The sequence below is a fragment of the Manduca sexta genome, chromosome 26 (assembly GCF_014839805.1).
Source record: "Manduca sexta isolate Smith_Timp_Sample1 chromosome 26, JHU_Msex_v1.0, whole genome shotgun sequence".
Taxonomy (NCBI): domain Eukaryota; kingdom Metazoa; phylum Arthropoda; class Insecta; order Lepidoptera; family Sphingidae; genus Manduca; species Manduca sexta.
Window position 1 is genome coordinate 1,263,297 of NC_051140.1, and position 27,033 is coordinate 1,290,329.

Sequence of the window (27,033 nt, forward strand, 5' to 3'; positions counted from 1 at the left end):
TTTAATATTATTTTCTGTACAACATGTCTAGCTTTGTGTAAAATTGCAATTTATTCTTGTGCTATTGGGGCCGGATTAATAAACCAATCTCACTTTTGAGTAGCATCTCAAGTAAACATTTAATTGAACTATTTAATAAACAAATCTTAAGATGTCGTTTAAGAGCTTGCTCTCAGCTGAATCGCTGCTATTAAATAAAAACTGAGCTGTAAAAATCCGTCACATTGTGACTGAAGATATCGTGTGATATGGATTTAAACAGCGACTATCTTAAGTTGCTGTAATTACACTGACTGCATCTCAGCAGATAAGGTTCTATCAATGCGGCCCTAGATGTATCCATCTCAAACCTATGGTTTCGATTAACTACCTAAATGAAAAATAATAGAAATATAAATAGTAAATGACGTATTTAAATTTACTTAATTGAGCGCACATTGAAGTATTTTTTCTTCCATCGAGAAACTTCTATGTGCGCTCGACGTATAATAAACAACACCGATTGCTTTTGTTTTCCAGTAACAAAGTTTACCGATAATTTTATCTTAGAATCTGATAATATTTTTGTTTTTTTCCTTGATCTATATATATGTTTAAAACTTTTAATAATTGCAACTCTAAATCGATGTTGTTTATCAATACAATAAATGTATAGACTGATGCATTTTCTTTCTTTGCTACTTTTTGTACAGCACAAAATTTCGGCACACAATTCCTACTTCTGCATCCCTCTTTTGCTTTCTAACCCTAATATATTCCATAAAATTAATGAAACAATAAAACCTCCTCAGGGGGATCTCTAAGGACTCCCGAACTGAGCCGGAAACGGCCGACTTTACCCGAACTTACCGGCTTGCCGCAGCCGCGCCTCACACCCGTAGAGTTTGAGAACGGCCGCCGAAGAGCGAAGAGCGTCGACCTCCCTGCAGTCCAGGTCCCAGTCAGAATAAAGCAATTGGAAGAAAGGAGTAAAGAGTGAATTGTGTTACTTAGTGACACAATCCTAGTACTATTAATAAAAGTTAAAAGATGAGTCAATGTTCTTTCTCACCTATGAAAACGACGTTGAGATTTTAAAGCCTATTAGAAATGCAGATATAAAGGCTAACAAGCCTTTCCGACGCCATTTCGTCGCTGCTGTTTTGTTTTTTGTTGGTTGAACGGGTTGTGTTGCTAAGTTGTCTTCGACCACGGACCAAAAGCAGGGCTGACTGTAATATTATTTTTTTAATCGGGCAAAGGAAATTGACCCCGCTGCACCAGATGTTAGGTGGAGTCGGATCCAATAAACTGTCGACTGACGAGAGATAATTACCCCTCGGCCGTCGACACAATTATGCAGGCTTGTTGGAACCGAATATACACAGGCTGATCCCGGAACGCGACACACTTTCGTGTTCCACAATGGCGGGTTTAACACCTTCTGTAGTGGTCTCTGTATGTTTAATAGTCTTACAGGGAGAAAGTTAACTAACTCCATGTCCCTCACACCAAACTACAGGTAGTGAGGAACTTACTACTCGGTGTATTAGAGCCAAAGTTGATCCCATAACTTTATTAATATTTGCAGTTTTTGCTTAAGTCAATAGATTATTACAAGTTCCTATTTAACCGTGTCAAATTGCCTAAACGGGGGGGACGAATTACGTATCAAATAGCGGAATCACCCCCCCCCCCTCACCCTATGTGAGACACAACATTCTTATGCTAAATATAATAAAGCCTATTTTAAAACATTAAAAAAATTGCCTAAAAGAGTAACAATCTTTTGGTCCGTGGTTGAGTGTGATGTATTAGGACATTTCTACCCTCGAATTAGTGTAAGGTAACAGCCATTGTTACAACTAGACCTGATATTAGAAATTTCTAAGTAAAGGTTTTTATTTTGGAATGATTCTGATGGTGACCTTAGGGTCTATACCTACTTAGTGACAATTCGCCTTTATCATCATAAAGGAAACTACATCAAAATTTATTAGTACTTTATACTCTTTTAATATTCAAAAAACGGAGTCAAATTAGAAGTGAAAGGGTATGTAAGTACTTGCCATCAGAAAAAATATCAAACGAACTAAAATCATGAACATTTCATACAAATTAGATAGTTTATCATGTTTAGTTGTCCGTAGGTATATTCTCATGCAATGATTGAATAAATGTTTGCAAATGTTTGATTCTGAATTGTTTTAGTGTGCTAAGAACAGGTAAACTTGAGCTATTTTTTAATTAAGACATCACATGTTGTATAACTTTAATATATTAACAATTACAGTTTCAAAACTTCAGGTTTAAAACAATGGCGGATTAAGGTTAAGTTCGTATATATTTAAGCATTATTTAGTTTCGAATATACAAGTTACGTTGTATGTAATCGTTCTGTAAATATTACATTTTTGTAATAAAACTATTGAAAAGTTTTTTTTTTATTTCTTAGACCATGTACAGCCACAGCCAGCCACAAAAGTCGCTGAATACTTACATTATAATTTTTAAAACGCGTCTACACATTAACTTTACTTGAAATATTCTTATTTCTTTATTTAAAATGAAGTAAAAACCTATGAAGAGTATTTAAGTGAAAAAAAACGTTTTTTTTTATAACGGACACAAAAGCCAAAGGGCGATTTGAAATTTTGAAATTGTTCAGCTACTATTGGGGCTGACTGTACAAAGCAATCTGTAATTTTCAACTTCTTAGTTTTGTAAAAGTGCAACACATAATAAGTAAGTATTCTATTAAGTAGTGTTATGAAAGCCCACATGAACGAATTCCTCCTAACCGAGTGTCGGCCACATCGGCGAATCTCAACGGAGATCAGCCACGCAGGAGATATCGTCGCTGTAGGTGGAGAACTAAATAACTCAAAATTTCTAGTTTCGAGATAAACGCGATTAACTGTTTTTTTCGTTATTTTTAAGCATTACTAAAAAACTATAAATAATTTACTGTCGGTATTTTTATATATCTTGGGTCTTATTATCTATTATATTATGCGTTAACAAAAAAAACTCTGAACTGAAGAATAAAAATATATAAAAAATAAAAACTTCTTATTTAATTCTGCCACAACAATGTTTTGTAAGTTTGCTGAAATAAACTTAAATAACTCGTATAGTTATTTAGTTTTGCCACACTAGAAACCATATGGTAAAGTAATTATAAGGTTAAATAATCACAATTATAGAGTTTATTAAAGTGAATACCATTAGGATTTTCAATGTTTAAATTAAACAAATCAAGTTGTTTAGTTCTTCTACACACTTGATTAATTTTGTTTACAAACAATAGACTCGAGGAAGAATTAAACAACTCACTTTATTTAATTTCTTTACTATTGAACAGATTATAAGTCGCAGTTTATTGATTTTATTATTTAATTATTTACCTTTTCTACAACAAAATATATATTATTTGAATATATTTATTTCTCCACTTTTAACATAAAAAAAGCTATAATTTCGAAACGGGATAAGATAATGAAATGCTTGTTAGGCCAAAATATGCGCAATGTTTTGGGCAACACAAAAGTGATGAAAGTCCAAAATGGCCAAAATCCGAGTTATTTAGTTCTCCACCTACAACGACGATATTTTGGTGCACAAGTGTGTGCGCAATACACAAACACTCTCTGTTCCTTCACTCTCAAAGTCCGGTGAGACCATCCGACATGACCGGAGAGAAGTCCAAGTGACGAACAGCCTTATGTGCTTTGGTGTGCGGGTATTACACCACCAACTTCGACTAAGTTTTTTTAATGTAAAAACCCAGTCACAATTATTTTTGGCCCAACCTTGGATTCGTACCCTGGACCTCTGCGCCATAGTCGTACTCGTACTTACTGCATACAAATTACAACTACGCCGTCGAGGATGTCTCAAAGCACATATAAATAAATCTTACACTTGTTAGTTTCGTGCACACCACAACGATTTTTATAACATTTGAATGAGCATTTGCTAGGCTAGGCAGAAAGGAATAATTGTACAAGACGCGTTCTATATATATTGTGTATATTTATTTAATCAGATATACAAATTTTGTATCTGTGAATATTATAACAATAAATAAGACAAGAAACCGAACGACGCTAGTTTTTTTTTAGAATAGGCGTCCTGTAGGCAACACCATTGGCAAACTTGCGAATAGACTACTGGAATCCCCCCGGATTAACAACTGCTGTGAAAGGTGACTGGGACTGCCTCGGTGGCGTAGTTGTATTGCATGCGCGGTACGGCAGCGCTCTGAAGTCCTGGGTTCGAATCCCGGGTCGGGCAAAATGATATTTGGGTTTTTCTACTCAGTATCAGCCCGGAGTCTGGAATTTGTGCCCGATATGGCGATAGGCTCGCCCCCATCACATCATGGGACGGAACACACTTGGCGAAAAGTGGGTGCCATGGTTGCGCCTCTGCATACCCCTTCGGGGATAAAATGCGTGATGTTGTGTGTGTTGTGTGTGAAAGGTGGAAAGTAGGCAAGTAAATGAGGGAAGGATGGGAAGTTTGACTATGAGCGGAGGGGTGAAGGAGGAACAGGGAGGGACATGTTCGCAAGCCCTTATAGGCCTCAATGTGTATTTCTAACCACAGGGTATACAGATTTAACTACGTGCCTAGGGCCGCGACTAATGTCCCCCTATGCATGGGATTGGGCGTGCATTCGGTCTGGAGACCAACACACACAAGAATTGCCTCGGTGGGAAACGAAGCCTAAAGCATTTATATTATATTAAGTACTTATTTTCATAATATTATGCAGAAAGTTGAATGTTAATACTAAGGGTGGAGTGAGGTTACACAGAGTATTACAAAATTACTGTCAATGATTAAAATTAATTTACTTCTACAGTATTTACATTCTTATTTATAAAATGGGATCCCCTTAAGCGGATTTTCGCCAAACAGCATGTTGTAGAGCTATGCCAATCGCATATGCTTGCAGAAATGGCGTTATAGCGAATCCATTATCCAGTGGAAAATTAGAAGAATATTCGGCACGTATTTTCACACATTTGTTGAACATGTAAGACACTCTTATGCTTAACAAAAAATGCTAAGCAAAAATAAAACGTTATCCTCCTCATTGACAAGTGACAGCTGTTTTCATTATCAACATAACCTCAAAAATTAATACATTTCAAAAGCAAAATTATATAAACATAAATAAAAATGTCGGCCAAAAACCTATTTTTGCCGGCTGCGTTTGTTCGCGCACCACTGCAAAATGGAGTTGGTCGTTACGTATGTCAGTTGCAAAGAATAACATTTAAATTCTGTAAAAGTCATGGAGGCAGCCGCGGGCTAAGGTTAGTGATAGAAAACATAAATATACTTACTCTACATTGAAGATATTCTTTAAAAACTATATTGTGTAAATACTACCAAGCGTGCTCTTATGTATTTACATAGTTTCATTGAGAAAAAATTGTTTTGTAGAGACTTTATTGAACAAAATCTGGTGGAATTCGCCAAAGAGAACCCTGGCGTGGTGGTCTACATGAAGCCGAGACGACACCGCAGCCCCGTCATTGTAGGAGAATACTGTAAGTCACCAATTTAATTATTAACCCCTAAGTTCTTTGGATTAAAGGTTATTTCGATAAAACTCGATAAAGCCAACTTTACAGTAGAGAAGTTTAAATAGAATAAGAGAACTTTTATAATACTAGAGTTTTCAATGAGCATTATGATTAATTCAAATCTCCATAAAATAATATTGTATACTTATAAACAATCCGATTTTATTTTATGCATTAATACAGAAACTGACCAAAAATCTGAGTATTATGTAAATTGTTGGTATTAATTTTGTAAATGTAATAAAAACAAAAAAATACTTAAATCATAATATTCTTTCAGTAAATGGTGACCGTGTGTGGATGAGTGTACATAACAAAACTCATGATGAGATCACAAAGTGGGTGGAAGTGATGCGAACACAACAAGGGGATGTATCGTCTTCCCGCCTCCGCAAATACCAGTACACAGACCACCCCTCCATCCAGGGCCCCTGGACACCATTCACATTCAAGATCCCAGAGCTAAACACTGCACAACTCCCAGACCCCAAGTTCGGTGCCAACAACAGACTGCCACAATCAGCAACCGAAGAACTCAGACTCATGTTTGAAAAACAAAAGCTTAATGTCAAAGAGGAAGAATTGAAAGTGGCTGAATAATTTATTTATAATTAGAATTAGTGTAGTTTATTAATAAATGTATTAACATTTTATATTATTTATTTCCATTCAACAATGTTTTGTTTAACAGTCAAAAAAGAAAAACATGCAATTGAAAATAAGTAGTAAATATATTATCAGTAGTCTCTCACACTATCTTGTTTATAGTATAACTAAAAAAAACATGAAACAATCATTTTAAATTAACATGTTTAAAATGAGTAGATATACCCATTTGCAAAAAAAATTCAAACATCTTTGTGGGCAATTTAAGCACTAACAAGAATTTGGACTACAAATGAAGATAAAACAATTTGAAACCTACAAACACATGGCTTCCTTTTTTATATAAGAATAGATTAGTGAACTAATTTAATTCAAGAAACTAATTTATTAATGTAAAATACCCAGTGGGTATGAATTAGAAAAGAAATTCCATCCAGGTGTGTAAACTACATGGATCTTGGGGAGACTAGACGGAAATTCCGTGCATTCCGGCATTATTGTTGGGCCTATTCTTAGAATCAAATCTAACAGCTCATATGATATGACCCTTTCATTCATTTTTTATCTGTAGTGCTTTACAACTGGCTTTTCTAGTTATAAACATTCCCATAATTGAAGATAAAATGACTCCTTAGTTGTTATTTTGTCTCCTGCTTTGCTATGGAGGGAAGTGGACAATTAGTATTTCCAACTCCTCCCTATCTTTCTATTTGATTAATTTCGTTGCAGGATAAAGACAAATTAGTGTTCCCTCAGACTCGGCGAGCTTCACCGCTCAGTGTCGTAAAATGCGTACCACTGCTGATCCTGGCTTACAGGAGTTGTAGCGGTGGGTGTGAGAACGGGAAAGTCTCTATATATGTAAAAGCAACAAATAAGATGTTGAACTGTAAAACAAGGAGCCATGCTCTTAATAATCATTAGATGTTAAATGCAAATCTCAAAATTTGAGTAATTACACTTATGACTTTGCCCTTAAATTTAATATACAATGGGACTAGCACCTCGGCTTCATAGAAATAGATAAAAGATCATTCCCATAAACTCACAGGTGAAAACTTACCACCAAGAGAATATCTATTTTTTAATTAAATTAATAATTTTGAAAACCCTTGAAAGTTTATGCTAAAGGCATTACACGCTCCAATTCTTGAGCTTTTAAAAATATTTTTTTATATACCACTAATACATTGCTCCCTTACATAATAATAAATTCTGTTTTTTCCATCACAGCAATATTGCTCAATGACTAAGTTAAATACTACAATGTGATGTACAGTCTGCCACAAAAATAGCTGAAAAAATTCAAAATTTCAAATCGCCTGTAAACTTTTGTATAAAGAGACACTTTTTCTTCACTAAAATATACTTCAAAGAAGTTCAAATACTTTAGACTAAAAATAAAAATTCTAATATTGTTAATGTAGAAGAATGTAGAAGCGTTTTGAAGTTTTGAGTTAATTCAAATACTTTTGTGGCTTTACTACATACAAAACTTAACCAATAATAAACTAGTGAAAATGTTAAACATTAATCAGACTTCAACTATCACATTAATAAGTGCACTTCACTCTGTACAATCAAAAATTCCATAAATTATATCATGTATCCGGGGCATATCTGGTTCCAGCAGGCCGGCATAATTGTGTCGACTGCCAAAGGGTAATCATCTCTCGTCAGTCGCCATTTTATCGAACCCCACATCATTTACCATCAGTGGAACCACTTTGCCGCGCTCATAGAAAAAAAATGTCACCGTCATGCTAAATACCGTGTGTCTATTTTAAAAACTTTGTTGTGCATTCTACAAACTCAATTTAGATATTTTCAACACTTACATAGTATTGAGTATGCAGTATACTATCCCTGACAGTAAATTAGTTATACAGAATCATTTTAAAATTGCATTACAAAGTAAACCACACATTAATCTGGAAAACAACACTTTAGCATCGGTTATTGTAACGATAGAAGTAAAATAAAAAGATTTAATTTTACAGAGCCTAAGGCCACAATACAATATAAACAGATTTTTTTTGTTCGGCAACATTTACTTTCAGTGAGAAATACACCATATTCACACTAAACTACAAATAAACGAACAGGAAACAAAAATCGGAATATTAGGCAAAAATATTCGTTATTCATAAATAATAGCACAATGCAGAGTATGTGGTTTAATTTAGTAATGTGATGTCAAAATGACCCTGTATACCAAATGACCACTTTATCTTAAGCATATTATGAACTATATATGATACTGCACTAGAGAACAGGTCATAACATAATACAAATCTTTTTCTACACTATCCTAGTTACTTTACAAGTATACTTCTAATTTATGACATAATTTTTGGAGTATTATAAATAAACATTTCAACCTCTAATATTCTCACAAGAACATATCAATATTTTAAAATGGTTACTGTCCTAGAACAGACTCCATTTTGCATGACTGGTCTTTTCCTAACTTCAAATTAACAGTTTCATACTTCTAATATTATGCACTCAAATATGAGCTAAAAGAGTATTAAACAATACATAATCTAGGAACACAATTCCATTAATCTAACAACCAGATCTCTGCTTGTGTCTCCGGAGCCTACGAGATGAACTGAAATTCTTCCCACACACACATTTATACTTCTTTCCATCACCATCATGCACTCTTGCTATATGTGTGCGCAAATACGGCTTGCTCTTAAAAACAGCCTGACAAACACCACACGTAAACTCAGAGTCACTGTGACAATTATTCATATGGGTTTTCAAAGCATGCTTGTTCCTCAATATAGTTGGACATAGCTGACATTTTACATCTGAATTTATCTTCCAACAAGGTCTATCACCGTTGTGTACGTACTTCATGTGTCTTCGAAGGTACTGGTGACATTTAAACTTCTTTTTGCATATTGCACAAGTCGCTTTGTCTGACTTATGAACTGTAAGTTTGTGTGAGTGCCAGCTTTTGTATGACATGGTTTTTCCACATTCAAAACACTGGTATTCTTTTTTAGTTTGATGGTTACACAGGGCCTTATGGGCATCAAGCTTATCTTTGGTTTCAAAATACACATTGCATGGTTCACACTGGTATGAATTATGTAAACATGAGCTGAGCGGCACTCTGATGTGGCTGATGTTATGTTGGTAGAGAGAGTATCTGCAACAAATAAATATTAATAATAAATTTTGCTTTTAGAGGCTTTGTATTTCTCTTTTATATTTTGATATATCATTATGGACTTCCTCAATGGTATGCTAGTGGCGGTATGACTGCAGTGCGGTGGTCTTGCGTTCGATCCCTGAATCAGGCAGTTTATTGTATTTAACTACTTACTATCAACCTGGAGTCTGGAATTTGTGTCCAATATGGACACAAATTCCATTCCAGTCTCGACCCCTATCACATCATGGGACAGAATATACACTGACAGAATGTAAATATCATTCTTATGAGATTATTAAAGTACAAAACGGAACAAAACACTACAAAATAGGAGACTGAAAACTAAAGTATCTAGTTGATAATTCGAAACTCGAAATGCGCGCGTTTTTAAAGTCAATACTCACAAATCGTCGAACTTTTCGTGACAAAGCGCACATTCTTGCTTACTGCATTCGAGCAACTCGTCGTACTCGTTGACATAGCCGTCGAACATATCTCTGTTGTCTACGCACCAATCCATCTCCTCCGCTCCTTCCGGACTAGCATTTTCAACTTTGATTTTTATATCAAATCCCAAATCAAACAAACTCTCACTATCTTCAACTTTTTCTTGTTTTATAAATAAAACCTGCGATATATCCATATTTAAAGCTTTGACGATAATTTACAATCGTTGAGGTTATGTTTGTGCCCGCTAACTCTTTATACTATTTCCTTGAATACAATATCTTCAGAATCACACTTTATTTGCTTAAAGATACTTCTCAACTATCTTGTTAGAATTGTTTACAAGCAGGTATTTATCTTTAGACTATCTATATATTGCTTTTGAAATTCTGCTAACAAAAAAATTGCAAAATAAAAATAAATTGACAAAGTGACAACTAATCTATCAGCTGTTTTCGATATAAGAATTTCGGGCCATAGCGACAAGAGCAAACTGCCATCTGTGGTTTGACACTTAAAATAAACAAATATAAATAAACTGAAATATTTACAACATTAAAGTAAACTCTTGACAACAACAAAGACTAATTTACAGTGGTCTAATGTTGAATCATGAAAAAAAAATTAGCTTTAACATAATTATAACGCCGATGCTACTATAAATTCAACTGAAACATGACGTAGTACATGTAATCCCAACGAACACTGCGAAGGTATTTCACTTATAACTTATTTTAGTATACTAGCGACCCGCCCCGGCTTCGCACGGGCGCAATATTCCTCCACTATTTAATGGGTGTTATTATACATATAAACGTTCCTCTTGAATCACTCTATCTATTAAAAAAAACGCATCAAAATTCGTTGCGTAGTTTTAAAGATTTAAGCATACAAAGGTAGGGACAGAGAAAGCGACTTTGTTTTATAATATGTAGTGATAACTACATTCGGACAAAGGCTTTACAGAAATCGTGCGTTTTATGATGGGACGTGTTTTAAGCGCATAAAACTGCTCTCCATACGCACGGCCCTTAAGATATTTCTCTTCAAGTAAAAGATAAATAAAAAACATAACATGATTTAAATAACTTTATTAACACATATATACATAAAATACAATAGAAAATAAAAAAATAAAATTTAAGTCATGTCTTCAGTATATTACAGCCAAATAGAACCCAAAAAGAATGTCAGTCGTAATACGCATAGTGTCACGATTAATTTACAAGGCTTTTGTTACGAAACTGTAAGATATTTATGGGTAAGGCAGTAATACGTCCTAACGCCGTCACTTCAAAATAAATCTCTGACGTTTAGAAAGCAATTTCCAGTAAGACATAAATAATTTCATTCACGAAGACGCGCCCCACCACTTTTAAGGGGGGGTGTCGCGGGGTAAGGGGATGGATGCAAGCCCCAGCTTCGACGCTATCTATCGTAGTGTGCGTGTGTACTCATGCTGCTCACACACACTGTAAGCGGTTAGGGACCGGAATAAGGCGCTTCTTCGTAGATGGATTGATTTATATATTTAAACCAAATACCAGAGTTCTAACATTATGTCCCCACAGCGTCGAAGCAATCAATATTCACCAGGACACGTATTTCCCAAACATTACGAAATAGTTAGAGGCTAAAAACAGAACCATTATAATAAAACAATATCAAAGTATTCTATTCACTATGACAACTAAGATTCCACGTGGAATTTTTGTTAAGCCCCAACACATTTACATGTTATAAATTAACAGATATTATTAATTAAAATATCTACAAAACTGACAGTCGTTACAACTTTACCTTGTTTAGAAACTTCTTAAATCCACTTGTCACGGAAACAGTTCTTTTTATCAAGCTACTGAATGTACTAACGATTTAATTGACACTAATTATATGTTTGATATATAAGTATGCGTATACCATACTCGTATTAATTTATATACAAATTTAAGTTTGAAATTACGTCATTTTATCTAATGAAATATGATCAAAATGCCTTGATAAAAGTTGAATCGTTCACTAACATTTCTATCAGGCGACACAGCACATTCTAACTCAAAAGTATTTATTTTTTCCGCTCCCCGCGTAAGAGTATGCGCGCACGGGCGGTTAACCAGTAATAAAAGGCGCTTCAATATATTATACGACAATATACAGAATTACACATATATAGGGAGATTTCCCGTAGCAGTTATAAAAAACATAAAATCGGCTATTTGACGGTCGATTAATTAACCGCCCGTGCGCTTCAATCTTTACATAACAACTTTGCGGTACAATATTTCATTTCTGTATTACACTCGCTCAGTCTAAAACTGAAGTCACACGACTTACATGACAAATTTAGCGCTACTGTTCCCTATCTTAATATGAGCTTGTTGCAGACAATATCATAATTAAGTAAATTGTGAACTACATACAACCGACTTGACTAATCTAGCAATAAACACTAGTACAGATGTCTCTTTAGGTTTGAAGTTGCCTCACCGACCCTGTACCCGATCCGTAAAGTCTCTAAAAACAATAGCGATGGCTGTTGTTACTAACTTCAGATAGCTTGAACATTACTTATCTATAAACAACTAAGTCCAAAGGTACAGCTTGGGCTTGTGCTTGTGGTAAGGATAGAGGCACGAGTCGTGAGCACGCTCGTGATTGGTCGGTTTCCCGCCGATGAAACGCGATTAGTTCTTCAGTCGATGCTCCTTGTCTATTGCCTTATACTTGTCACGCGGTTCCTATACACTCGCTCGCTCGCCCCCAACACTGTGCTCATGACTTGTGCCGTTTACTGTACCCAGTCTTTCAAAGGCGCCGTCACTATTGTCTGTACAGGGTAAGTGGAACTGGCGCGGTTATAACCGCAGTACGCCGCAACATTAATAACATAATAATAGGAAAAAAAAATATCTATAAACTTCATGATTATATTTGCTAATATAGTAGAATGTATTTTCATTTAAAAAATAAGGAATTTGAAAAAACTCTATATAATAATGACCCTACACTGTACTAAAACAAAGAAATGCTATCATTATTAATTGTATCATAACCGAACACGCTTGTCGATGCCAAAATCGATAAATAAATTAATTCTAAAAATAAACATTAAAAAAATCTGCTATAATCAAACAATCCCCACACTTCAACTACAAGTCTCTCTTTCACTATCTAAGTAATAACTATGTTTTATACGTGTATTCGCTAACTAGTGAATCGAATGTGATATTTATATTGAAAACCTATTTTGCTTTTCTTGATTTACTTCGTTAATTTACGCCCGTATTCTCAAACATAACTTAGTTAAGCCCGCACATTCTTGCTAAAACTACATGAGAGCAGTCACGAGTGTTGAAACCATATTATTTAAGTCTCGCTTATGTGTGTGGTCTGTACTCCCTACTTCGTGTCTGTATTTCGGACCCGAATCAAAGGGGTTCGTGTAGTTTTTTCTCCTTTTTTTTTATATGCGTATGGCAAAGTGATCAGATGAAGGTAAGTGGGATCAAATAGAATGTCGACTGACGAGAGATGATCACCCCTCTACAATCAACACAATTATGCCGGCCTCTTGGAGTCGCATATACACAGGAGGATCTCGGAACGCGACACACTTACGTGGGCTATTATGGAGGGTTTTAACACCATGTTCATGGGTTGGGATAAAAAAATGTGATTGCTACAGCAAATAATGCTTCAGCGACAGATTTTTTAACACGTCCACCTTGTGTAGATATCAATCAGACAACTGCGCGAGCGAGAACTTGGAGAGCCACTCTCGGTCTCATCTAGTCTCAGCGAGATCAAAGCCCGAGATGTAGAGAGGGCTTTAAGTTCAAAGCAATGGTTTGATAAAAAGGTATGTTTCTCAGTGCTTTCAGCATGACAGTCTTGACAATGTATAGGCATAGAAGAACGGGGCGATGTGATTGGTTGAAACACTTTAGTTGGTGATCATGAAGAAAGCCAAGAAAACCATTAAACTGACGCTTGGTGTCCTAAAGGCACTGTGAGTCTTCGTATTATTTGAAAACGGATGATATCACGTAAGCACTGTAGACAGGTCTTTATAACTCTGAATTGTCACAGCTTCCAGGATTCAACCTTAGGCCATGTCCTACATTATTTAATTGTATCATGAACTTTACATTGACCACACAACCGTGTATAAGGGCAGTGGGACCCATCGTTAATGGAGTAAGAATCAACTCACACCTTAATGATTTATGTTTACTCGATTATAAATCGAAATAAAACTAGGTTTCGGATACAGAATTTTGTATAATTGTAAAATGTCGGTAGATGTTATAACTTTGACTTTTCGGACGACCAACACCTCATTCCACCCCATGACCGTGTAAGGTGGAAAGCCATCGAAACGTCGGGACAAAATTATAATATAAAAATTCGCGATAAAATCCGAAAAATACATATACATTAGGCCCGTAGGCGTTCGCCAATCTTCAAGCATGCACATCGGCTGACGCATCAAAAACTCACCTTCAACCGTTTTCAATAAACGAACTCAATCTTCAATTCGATCCCTAGAATGAACCAATAAAAATAAGTCATTTGTAAAGGTGTCAAAAATACTTTGTTCTGATTGGTCCATTCGTAATCGATCGAAAAAGAACGATTGGTATGTATAGAAATCGGTGGTGCGACATTTCTTTTTTACCACTGATTCTCAAAGTGGTTTAGGTTCACGGCAGACTTGACGGGGATCTACGTTGTTGACCAAAAAATGGGGGTTCACAATTCGTAAGCGGGTGTCCATGAAAATGTATCGGGTTTGATAGTGTAGTACTAAAATGTTGGCTTGACTTCACCTATCAGTGTAGGCAGATAATATTGATAGGGGTCGTAAAAGGCACGGCCACCCCAACATAACTATCTAGACGCCCCCCGCGATAGCTGAGCGATAGTAATGGCCTTTCTCTGCGCAATCAAAAACATATCCACTGGAACCAGCAAAATTTTGAAAGCAGTCTATGAGAAATAAAGTTTGGGAACCTCTGCTTTAGATGGTGGTCACCACCGCCTGGAACATGATCGCGTGGTCAATTAACTCTAATGACGCACGGGCGTTTAAATAATCGGCGATTTAATAAACGCTTTGTGACATCACACAAAGACCCTCCCCCGAGCAAACACCCTTGAGCATACGTTCCATACTTTTTCGGCGCACAAGTTACACGCGGAAATATGCAAACATTTACAAATAATTTACTTAAAAAATCATTTCAGGTCTTTTTGAAAATTTTAAACCACTACAATATTAACTTATTAAATTATCCATTAAATAGTGTTGGTTGCAAATTAAAATGGTGTGTACTTTAGGAAATGCACGGAATCAACGTAGTTGCATTTTTATTGTGAAACTAAAGTTAGGAAACCAAAGTTAAGACAACATAATATTAGAGATATAATATATTTAAATTATTTTCTATATGTTTAATAAAAATCTAGTTAGCTTCTAAAAATAGGATTAGTGTGCCGTTTTGCTGGGGATCACCTTAGTGACCCCGCACAACAGCTGTTTCCACGCCGCCATTTTCATACAAAATCCGAAGCGTTCGAAACGCGCGACTATTTAACCGCCAGTGCGCGCCTAATCTAATTAATAAATTCAACAACCCATATTCAACTAGCTATCCTACTATATTCTAATTGGAAGTACCATTCTATTATTTAAATATTAAGTTTAATTATAATTAAGGGCCTCACTAAAACCGTTTTATACGTCATAATTATAAAATGTTTTGTCTCGTTTCCTCCAACATGAAATAGACCATACATTGTATAAGTATCACAGATAAAAACAACTTTTATTAGTAAGGCGATAAGGCTCGAAATACAAAGAGAAACTGCAAGAAAAATGCATGAGAAAATTTTGAAAAACGATTATCGACTTGTCAAGATTTAAATTATTACCCCCTTATTCATAGACGTTATTTATCTAAGCTCTATCTTTGGTGTGATAACAAGTCTGATTCTCAGTGCTGACGGCATGGCAGCCTTCGCAGTGCGTAGACATGGGGCCGTTGTGATTGGCTAATGTTGAGATACAATTTGAATCTAATTGGCTGTCAAATAAACAAAGTTGAACAAACAGCAAGCCGTCAGATAAACAAAGCTAAGCTTTATCATGTACTGTAGTCTAAGAAACAGACTTGTTATCACAGCAATGCTCCGTCCTTAGATAAATAACGTATATGAATAAGGGTGTTAGTCTGTGGTTTTTATGATATATCTATCTCTTGTCTATGACTATTTATCACAACCTTAGAACTAAAGTGACCTGACTCAAAATTTATATATTTTCTGATTTCGTTAAAAAACGAAATTCCAAAGCATGGTCTATAACCCTATGGCAAAAAACAAAATTATAGAAAAGAAACAAATTCTCACTTTGGATGACTGCCCAATTCATTAACTTTTATATTTCAAATCTTTTTTATTTGTCCCACAAATCTTTTTTGTGTTAGGTCACCTTTGTTCCAAGGGAGCTTTATGTTTTCATATCCTTTTTTGTCCGTTACTATTTAATCCAAGTATGTTGTCACATATATTTTTCTTATTTATACTTTTTCTATTTTTGAGCGTATTTTGTTTATAACTATTAAATAATTCTCGTCTGTTATTTAGTCTCTCATTAGTACTCAGTCCGTGTACAGCCAGCCCCAAAAGTTTTTGAATAAATTAAAAATTTCATATCGCCTTTAAACTTTTGTATATTTGTCAACAATCGTTTTTTCTTAACTAAAGAAAACTTCAAAAGGATTATTTCATTTTATTTAAATAAAAAAGTATATTTCGATTTCATTTCACTTTGTTTAGCACTTTTTTGGCTATCCATACTTATGTCTCAGTCCATGTCCGTTATTAATAATTCATTATCATTCAAATAATTCATTAGTCTGTTATTAAGACGACATTACTCACCATTCCAAAGTATTAGTCCATTATGACGATCAAAGTACTTACAACCCTTCCAATACCCATTCCAAGTGTTAAATACTTGGTCTTAGTCCGTTATTTGGTCTTATTTTGTTAGTACTCGCCCTCCATGATGAGCACGAAGAGTGCTGTCCAGCCGCTGAACGGTTTACAGCCGGAGCCCTTGCCGTCCTCGCCCGAGTACTGCTCCCAGAGGTACCCGGTCCTCTTGTACTCCGACAACACGTTACCTGGGGAAACGGAGATGTCTTTTTTACATTTATGGACCAGAAATAAGGATAGACTAATGTAAGATCAGCGTACACTTATCAAGTAGAATGGTGTGTTTTAATGACTGATCACCAGCTCTTTAAGGAATATAACCCCGAATAAGTCGTTATAAACACAAATAAAAGACGTATGGAGCGACATTGTAGTAAACATACAACAAAGCTCCTTATTGCGCTTATATGGCGGAGCGCAGCGCAGGGAGCTTTGTCGTATTTTTCGTGTGATGGGGGGCGAGCCTGTCGCCATTGCTGACACACATACTTAATTCATGATCTATCTTTGTGTTATCTATATAACCTATATATTATTTGTTGTGTTGTGTGTCCAGGCGATAAGGTCGTAAGATGTGTCTCACCGACGAGGTTGTCCCTGAGGCGGTCGTGCAGCGCGGCGGCGGCGGCGGCGTGCGGGCCGGCGCGCTGCGCGTAGTGCCGCAGCCCCGCCAGCGCCAGGTAGTTCACGTTCAGCCACACCTGCCCGCGCCAGTACGGCGGGTCGTGCTCCGTGTTGCGCTTCATGTACAGCGGCGACGACTTCGACAGCGACCTGGCGACGACAATTATAGTTAGACCTTTAGGTACTAATAGTTCGAAACTGGTCGGCGATTCCCACTACATAGACTTGAGGAAAACCGTGTTGCTTTCACACCTTTAGTTTATGAGTCCCTGGTAGATGAATTTCGGCTGCGGCGGCTGATCTCAAACGAAATCAGGTACGCAGGAGATATTATAGTGCACAAGTGTGTACAATACACAAGCACTCTCTGTTCCTTCTCATAGTCAAGTGAGACAATCCGACATGACCGGAGAGAGATCAGGCGCAGGACCAACGGCTTTTCGTTCTTTCCGAGATACGAGAGTATCCGAACTGAGACTGCGTAATATAATGGAATAATGGAAAAACCCAGTCATAATTATTTTTAGTCTGACCAATATATTGATTTGTTTTTCACGACTCTAAAAGCTCAAATCAATAAAGGATCTGATTATAATAAGTCCACAATACAATACGAATTAATGAACAATTGTTTACCAAAACAAATAATGGTCAAATAAAGTAATTTTATAGAATAAAAAAAGAATGTGCTAATAAATTATATTTTTGTGTATCGAATAGTTGTCTATGCTATTTATGGTTGGCACACTGACCTGAGTCCGTACGGCGACCACAGGAGGTCAGGGTTATCCAGGTTGGCCAGGATCTTGCCCAGATTGTCGCTCTCGGGTCGGAGCACCTTCAGCAGCATCGGGAAGAGCGACACGTACCCTGCGAATATAATCCGAATTATCAACTATTTTAAGAAAAGTTTTGTATTATGAAAATCATAAATTAACCGTAGTTTATGGTTCAATAATAAACATTATCAAAATGACTAAAATTTTTACCTACTAATTTTAAATCGATTCCCGATCGATTTAATTATAGAGTATCGATTAATGTTAGAATATATCGATATTTACCGAATGCGGAGGTGACGAGCCTGGCGTGCGGCGGCGTGGTGACGCTGCGCACCAACTTGGCCTGCTCCGAGGGGTTCTTCGGCGCTTGCCGGACCAGCTTCACGCCGTCCGTGTGCATACCTATACAACATAGTATTGTGGGATGTAATAAAGACCTAATTATTATTAAAATCATGCTAAACTCCAAGAATTCACTTGTCTGTTAGTACGTTCAGGTTTAAAAGCAGTAATTTTTTACAGGTGATAGGATACATTTTATATCCGCTCGGATAGCCATCACCAAGGTGTTAAAACCCGCCGAAGTGGCCCACGTACGTGTGTCGCGTTCTGGAATCAGCCTGTGTATATCCGGTTCCAATAGGCCGGTATAATTGTGTCGACTATCGATGGGTAATCTCCTGCCGTCAGTCGATATTCTATTGAAACCCACTCCACTTACCATCAGGTGTAGTGGGGTCACTTTGACATGCTCATATGAAAAAATGTAGAAATTTAAAGATGCCCATATTTTAATTGTTGAATTAGTGTTACTAATTCATAACCTATCCCATGATGTTAAGGTTTAAATGCATTATAAACACCACATACCATAGTCTGCATAAGTCTGCGTGCGCGGCGACCAGTGCAGCTCGTTCAGCAATTCCTCATCGCCGAGCTGGTCTCTCAGAGCCTCGAACCTGGGGTAAAACCCAACACATTTTCATGTCTTTCATTATGTACTTTGACTATTATTGTTTGTTTTAATAGTAGCAAGCAACGAAACAGTATGTGAGTTAATTAATGATGGGGTAAGTTGTCAACGCCTTTTTAAATTAGGACATAATATTTTAATGACTTTATTACCAGGAAAACATAGCCTATGAGTCATGATGATAATATCAACCCCACAGCGTTCTATTCGCCGCTCTATATGTGATTGAGGTATTAGGATAACATAAGTAAAAAGAAACAAACTTGCTGGTGTCCCTCTGCAGCACGTCCGCGATGGTGGCCATAGCGTCGGCAGCGGCGTACATCCAGCAGCGCAGGTCCACGTGCCGCTCGATGTTGGACGGGTGTGACGCCCTGCATACCAGGACAACATGGGTTATTAACAATTATTTTTCTTATTTCGGTTAACTATGGCTATTAAGGTTGCATTCACTGTTCTAGTTCTATTATCGAAAATAAATATAACAAGGAATATAATTAATCATTATTAACCAGACGAAAAATAATTATTTTTCATCTGGCCCTTGTCCTGTGACTGAATTTTTTACCTTGGATAGTCGTCAATTCCAGAGCTGAGGGTCTTGGGGTTGAGCTGCAAGCCGTCGTCCTCCCTGCCACGCCACCTGTATGAAGTTGGCTCTTCACCCTTTTGTGTGTTCTGGAACCACTGGTACCATGCCTAAAGAAAAACGTAAATAATTATTACACCTATTTTTAAAGAATATATACTAGGCGGGCATAACAAACCCCGAGATGTATAGTTATTCAAAGCTTCTATCATCATATTCCTCTCTAATAAATATCGTGATAACTAAATTAAAGTACCAGGAATGCATGACGCACCTGCAGTCTACTGAACATTCTGTCGAGCATGCTCCTGTAGGGCGCATGCGGTTCGAACAGCTCGCGGTTCTTGTTCACGAACTGTGCCAGCGTGATGAGCAACATGGGCGGGTTAGCGGCCGCGTTGCTCTGTACCACGAACTCCTTGGGCACTCGAGCGAGGGCTTCGGAACCTGAAAGCATTTTTGAATTTTAGCAATATATATTTGATAGTATTATAATGATCATAAAGAGATCGTAAACGAAAACAATATTAAAATATTACGCAAACAAGAAAAATGACACAAAATACCAGGATATCATAAAACCGAGAAACCTCACCCAATATCTGCTCCCTAGGTATCCATCCCTCAACGTTGATGAGATCGAGCCAGTGCGCGACGATGTCCATCTGAATGTCCGGGGACCAGCGGCCGATGAGAAGACCATGGAAGCCCTCGTCCCACAGGAAACCGCGGGGGAAGAACGACCTGTCCATAACAATTGTTTATTAACCGACTTCAAAAAAATTGTGTAATCTTTTGACACCACTGTGGTCTGAAGTTTAACCGTTTTTATTTTATGTGTGTGTGTATTACATGTGACGTGAAATTACTATGAATAAAATAGTAACAAAGTACTAGGAACACATAACAATGAGGAGCACTATCTCACCTGCTAAATATTACTATGATTTATAGAATATAATGTACCAGGAGCACATAACTGTCGAGAGCTCTACCTCACCTGCTGGGCACGGCGGTGTAGAGCGGCGCGCGCCAGTACGGCACCGGTTCTCTTGTGTACTGCGACTGCACCCGCCCCGCGCCGTAGAAGTATCCTATACCGCCTATCATGTTCGACATTGCAGCTTTGGCTATGGCTATGTCCTCTTGTTTGTACCTGGAACAAATACAATACTTCCATAATAATATTATGGTAGACATATCCTGATTAATTCAAATAATATTTTTTCATTAAGCAAACCGTGACGTCATTGGCATCGGAATGCGGCCGTTAGAGAGAGATATCGAGATAACCGCGATAGGCACCCATGTTTGCTTAGACAAAATTAAAATATCAATTGCCGCCTCATGTTTCAATAATATGATTTTTTGTCCCAACTCACCCCTTCTCGACGAGCTTGAACTTCTTTTCAAACTCCTCATCGAAGTCTTTCTTCTTGTTCTCCAGTACAGTGGTATACTCGTCGCCCTTGAGCGGCGGCGTGGGCAGGTCCTCGGTGGAGTACACCACGTCCAGCACGAACGGCGGCTGCACCAGCAGCTGGATCGGCACGAAGTTCACTTCCTGCTCCTGGTGCTATTTATTCATTTTATTAATATAAAAATAAAATCAGCCATGTTTTATTTCCCCATACTGCACAATCCTCTACTACTGAGAACGATTAGACCTTGGTAAACAGGCTGGCCTACTGTGGCTATGCAGACTTCACACATCTTCGAAATTTTAATGGAGAATTTCTAATGTATGCCAGTTTCTTCACAATAGTTTTCTTTTCCATTAAAGCGAGCGATAATTCACAAAAAATACACACACAACTTTAAGTCAGAAGTGGGTGCCATTAGGTTTTCAATCTACAAAAAATTGTCTCGGCAGTCCATTCCACTCCCATCTAGGCTATCGCCGCTTATTGTTATATTTTTTTTGCAAACCACACAAAACTTAAAAAACTGCAATGCACTTTTTTTTCAAATTTCCATGTACTTATCCTATAGCATACCAAAATGTATACCTACTAGCCTATTTCTGTCATGAAACTTGGAATTCTGGGCTTCAGAAAATTCAAAGGTTAGATTTAGAAGATAGATTGCAATTTCTTTCAGATGTGGAGATAGACTAGACTTTTATGCAGACCACTGCATAAAACTCGGCGGAATGTTCAAGATTGGTCAAGAGGCTACCCAACATTCAGCTTATGATAGAGTCTACACGTACTCCGGTGAGGTCCTCGTCCTGTCCGAGCGCGGGCACGCGTCCGTGCGGCCCGGACAGCTTGTGCTCCCTCAGCAGCGAGTATAGCTTCTCCTTCAACAGATGCAGCCCTGGTGCGTGCGCCTCCGAATGCGACATGTGGAGTAACTTGCCTAGAATAAAAACATGTTTTTTTATGTTTATCAAAGAGAGGACAAGTTGTTGGTACGAAACATATCCTAAGTAAGTCATCGCGATATTTTTACAGAATTTACAAACAGAGCATATGACATCCCGCTTTTCTCTTTTTCAGGGGTAGGCATGACTAATCACACAAATATGGCAGTTGTATTTGTCCCACGTAGAGAGTATGTCTATTGCCCTTTACAATGCCAGATTTCGGGTTAACACTGGCCATATTAACTCAACATCACTTTATCCAACTTGAGAATCGAACCTATGAAAAATTCATAATTGTACCGAGTACAAAATATAATGTTCAGAAATATGTACAAGCTGTTTCTTCTGCTTAATTTGTATCTAAGTGTATTTTCTTAACCCAGTCACTTCACTAGGATCAATCCGCTATCTCTGCAGAAATTACAATTAATCTTCCTAACCTAACTAACCTTCAAACCCCTTTGTATAGGGGGGGGGGGACGAATGACGTATCAAATAGCGGAACCTCGACCTCCCCCCTCACTCCTTTGCGAAACACAATTTTTCTTTAAACGTACGCGAATCACACCATCCCCCCAGAGGAACATTAGGAAATAAAAAAACCCCTTTGTAGATAATGAAATTCCTCCATCAAAGAGAAATAATCATTTCCTTTTCCGCAAATATAACACTGACCTGAATGCGGCAGCAGATTGATCTTGAAGTTGTGCAGATGCGGCGTGTGTCCGAGCAGCGAATCGCCATCGAGCCACAGGCGCGAGTGGGGCGCGGCGCCGCCCAGCGACTCGTCCAACGCCGCGTACCAGATCAGCGCGAAAGGCGTTGACGTATTTATCTGAAAACATTGTTAAATAACAAATTGTGTTAAGTGTGAGATTGAGCCCTCTCATAATGGATATGTAAAATATTAGTCAAGTGTGTGCCACAGAATATCTTCCCTAATACCGCCCTGGTAATCGATATAGCAGCAAGTCAGAAAAGGCGGTTCTGCTTTGTTACATTACATTCTAGATTAGAACTATACTTATTTTTCAATAATTCTTATTATGAAGTTCAGGCACTGTCCAATTATCAGGTGCACAAATAACAATTCCACAAAGTTATTGTAAGCATAAAAGACAATCACCTTAGATGTAACATTGATCCTGGCAGTCCAATGTCCTCCATGCTCCCCTCCAGGAGTCTTCACGAAGCTGGTGATGATATTGTGAGGAGGGTCTGATATGCGCTGCTCTCCAAAACTGACTCCATCATGCCACAACCAACCGTATGTAGGTAGGTTGTCACCTTGGTCACACCAGTGTCTGAAAGTTTATGAAATTTGCATCAGCCTAATGTGTATTTTATTACAGAGAAGTATATAGGCGGATTCAATGCCATCATTTTGTATTTGATAATTTTTTCATTCATAGGCATTTTTTATTTTATAAAAAAACGTAGGGAACGCTACTGAAGACATGTTGTTCTGGTCCTCCACTAGTCCAACTCACAAAAACCATCAAATTAATATGTTTTCTTTTCTTCTTTCCTCTGCGCATACCAACATCCTAACTAGCTATAGATGGAAACCTTTTATTAGCCATATTATAGATTTAAAATACTTGTAGAATAAGCCACAAATTGTAAACGCCGTTGGTTTCTTAATAAAATAAAATAAATCAAATTATTTATTGTTCGTGAATATTGTTACATTATTTACCAATATTTCACCAGCAGGCATGCAAATATACGATAATATATTATAAACAAAAAACTATGAAGTGAGAGTTTACTATTTTAATTAATACACAGCCATACTCTGCATAAACAATATTCATAGGGAAAAATTGTCTCTTAAAAAACCATCTGATAAGATAATGTAAGTAATTAGGTTGATATTTAATTATCACAAATCTCTATTGAGTTTTTAAGATATTATTTCAATATACACCAGCAATGGAATTATAAAATGATTTAAAGTAAAAAATGAAATTTCCGACATATAAATTTGATCTTTACCTTATACCCTTTTGTGCTGCAGATGCTAGGTCATACCACATAAGACCAAAGACTGGTGAACGCGGCTCCCGACTCTTGAGGCCGAGGTATACTCCGGGTCTGTATGTACCCCAGTACCGCTCCGGGATGGACAGCCCTGAATTTTGCACCACCTGCAAAATAATCAATAAAAATAGTTACATTTTTATTGTTATTTGACATTTAGTACGACGAATATAGAAGTGGTTAATTTTATAGGCTAAATAAAAAGTTCTTGAATTATAATTTACACTTTGAAGCTATGATTTGAGCAAAAATGGGGAAATTATTCCTTTCGGGAGCTTCCATTACATGTGCTGTGAAAACAGTTAAAGTTACGCAACAATCATGTATGACGGTATTGTTCCTCTTAGAAACTTCTTCTTCCTTTTAAAAATATGTTATTCAACAAAGTCCCTCGCCTCATTTGTCTGCTTGTCCGTATGCAATAAACTCAAAAACGACCCAATGGATTTCAATTAAATTTGGTATGGGAACAGTTTGAGTCCCTAGGCACAATGTGGGCTACGTTTTGTCCCTGGAAACTATATACTATCTTTTGTAGGATTGGTTGTAATTTAAATTATATGAATAAGATAGTAAGTTACTGCCCCACAACTGCCTCTTTAACTCTTGAAAGACATTGACAATAACACACTTTAATAACTCCAACTATTGGAGCTTAGCAAATCACTAAACATGTCTATTTCGTTTAACCCGTAACAAAATCAATTAATTTTTAAAAAGAATTGAACAGAATCTTACAAATATGAAAAGGAGTGGAAAGTAAATTATTGTTCTCTTTCCTCTGTAGCAAAGCTTGGAAGAAATAATGAGATATAAAAAGATTAACAGTTTAAGAGACTGTGGACTAATTTTAGGGTATATTATGGGAAATATTAAGCTTAAGTAGGATTACACCGGCTATATGAGATCAGTATAATCTTATCTAAACATTATTACAGTTAACACTAACTCATAAAGCAATAACAATGTAACTTTACCTTTTCATCGTCAAACGGCGTGTTCACCCTTGTTTCTAGGTACCCCAGTGTGCCGACGTACACCGCTATACCCAGGCACACAAACCCCAGCATGGTCTTCCATAATGATAGCAATTTGAACGACTTATTCCCCACAGAACTAACGCTGGACCCCGAACTGCTACTCGTCTCGTTATTCCCGTTCTTGTGCTGCTCCTTCCCGCCTTTTCTGTGTCGGACCATTTTAAATGACGACTAGAAGCATTAAACTGACTTTTTATGTGGATAACTTATAGGTTTTCTGTATATTTTGATGTAATTTTAACTTAAATAGACATGATCGGCGTTTCGGGTTGCACGTCAATAGATGTAAGCTTGACGTTTTTAGTGATGTGTGAATTCAGTACTACACTAATCGATAATAACATTGTGACATGTATGAATGTTATCGATAACTAAACACAAAAAATAATTTTTGAAGGGGTTTTAGACAATTAAATATTTTTATATTCCATTAATAAGCTACATGATACACAACCGATCTTACATCTGCATTTAATGTTATAGAGGACAAGTTTACTAAGACACGCATCACAAAATTATATTTTCAATTCTGGATCGCGGATATTTTTTCAGATAAATGAATAGACATTTAACACATAATCTCAACACTCATAATGCAAATAATAATAAGAATCCACTAGATTTAATGAGAATAATCCACATTAATATATAAAATAAAATTGTATTTAACGTCTCATTGATTCAATTTCTATTCTAACAACTGCCACCTTGGCCAAAGCATTTAATTTATAATAATCGGTAATAAAATTAATCGATAATAGATAATTTTTATAGTGACATGACACATCACCAAGCACCTATAAAATTACGTGTCCTACTTGACGCAGAAAATTTCGTGTAGAAATGAATGGAAATGAATACGTTGACATAGCGGACCAAGAAAGTCCAAGTTAAAAAAAAACAACAATTTCAGAGAATATTATTTCATGATTATTCTTAAAAACTACGTTAGTATGTGCTTTATTTCAGGATTAGGTACTATTTCATGAAGACCATCTTAAGAATTAAAGCGGACTACCACGATTAATAATCGCCACGACTGCTTAAATTCTTTATAATCAAAAAGACACACTTGAATCACTATAGCGGGTTTTACATCTTGTATATTGTGATCGCTATCTGAGCGGATACAAATATCGTACCACTAGTAATTGATATAAACATGGAATAATAAGAAAAAGGAGTTTAAACATTACATTGACTGTAATATCCTTCAAAAACGCACCTCAGTTACTCAGCGGCGAAAATAACAAAGAGACCTTATTCAACTCCCCACCCATAAGTATACTGCGTACGAGAAACATGGTATTTAGAAAAATAACCCTACGAAAAAGGTTTGGTTTATAACAGAATGGCGGAATTGCATCGACTGATAAGGAATAACTATCACTCTCAATGTACAATGGAGTACCTAACTTTGCCGGGCCTATTATAAAAAAAAAATATTAGTCTTCTTTATTTAAATTTCATCATCTAAAAATAAGGTTTTAAATAGTCTACGAAAAAGTTCGCATGAAATTCCTTTAGCAATATGATATCTCACTAACTAGTGGCCAGTGCTACTAGAGTACTTACTTATACTGGCCAGTGTCCACTTAGCGTCAATGCTACGAGAACATACTCTGCCAGGTTTCCACAGCGGCGTCATGATGCCTGTTATGCATTGTTTCAATAAATTATATACTTATTTATACTATAAATATGGTCTAATTTTGAATAATGAGACAACATTATGCCTACTTTGATTTCCTTAGAAGACAAAACCAACACCCTTAAGAATGCACTTCTGTTAAACTGTCTGAATATCCCCC

The 27,033-nt window shown here is 36.7% G+C and overlaps 4 protein-coding genes across 6 annotated transcripts in view; 2 read left to right on the top strand and 2 right to left on the bottom strand.

Annotated features, from left to right (window-relative positions):
• Positions 1–2,417, top strand: part of LOC115447152 (myosin-11) — a 47,396-nt gene extending 44,979 nt beyond the window's left edge. For 2 of the 3 annotated variants that reach the window (XM_030174113.2, XM_037443221.1), the window contains exon 16: positions 792–2,417. In XM_030174113.2, coding sequence (XP_030029973.2) covers positions 792–979 — 188 coding nt within the window. In that variant the 3' untranslated portion in view covers positions 980–2,417. The remainder of the gene's footprint in view (positions 1–791) is intronic. The other variant, XM_030174116.2, reaches the window with a different exon arrangement.
• Positions 2,418–5,075: 2,658 nt separating this feature from the next.
• Positions 5,076–6,232, top strand: LOC115447155 (39S ribosomal protein L43, mitochondrial). The gene is made up of 3 exons (XM_030174124.2): positions 5,076–5,306; positions 5,437–5,543; positions 5,860–6,232. Exons 1-3 carry the CDS (start codon positions 5,170–5,172, stop codon positions 6,177–6,179), a joined length of 564 nt encoding a protein of 187 aa, XP_030029984.1. The 5' UTR covers positions 5,076–5,169; the 3' UTR covers positions 6,180–6,232.
• A 556-nt stretch (positions 6,233–6,788) lies between these two features.
• On the bottom strand, positions 6,789–10,301 carry LOC115447162 (zinc finger protein 737). Its single transcript, XM_030174134.2, has 2 exons — positions 9,759–10,301; positions 6,789–9,348 (listed from the first exon to the last, which is right to left on the bottom strand). The coding sequence occupies exons 1-2, from the start codon at positions 9,995–9,997 to the stop codon at positions 8,754–8,756; spliced, it is 834 nt and encodes a 277-aa protein (XP_030029994.1). The 5' UTR covers positions 9,998–10,301; the 3' UTR covers positions 6,789–8,753.
• Positions 10,302–10,876: 575 nt separating this feature from the next.
• LOC115447157 (mannosyl-oligosaccharide glucosidase) lies at positions 10,877–25,519 on the bottom strand. The gene is made up of 16 exons (XM_030174129.2): positions 25,160–25,519; positions 24,138–24,289; positions 23,266–23,443; positions 22,815–22,974; positions 21,984–22,132; positions 21,154–21,347; positions 20,772–20,927; positions 20,367–20,515; positions 20,046–20,218; positions 19,751–19,881; positions 19,446–19,556; positions 19,080–19,168; positions 18,492–18,611; positions 18,180–18,297; positions 17,387–17,577; positions 10,877–16,991 (listed from the first exon to the last, which is right to left on the bottom strand). Exons 1-16 carry the CDS (start codon positions 25,379–25,381, stop codon positions 16,855–16,857), a joined length of 2,430 nt encoding a protein of 809 aa, XP_030029989.2. The 5' UTR covers positions 25,382–25,519; the 3' UTR covers positions 10,877–16,854.
• Between the last annotated feature and the right edge of the window lie 1,514 nt (positions 25,520–27,033).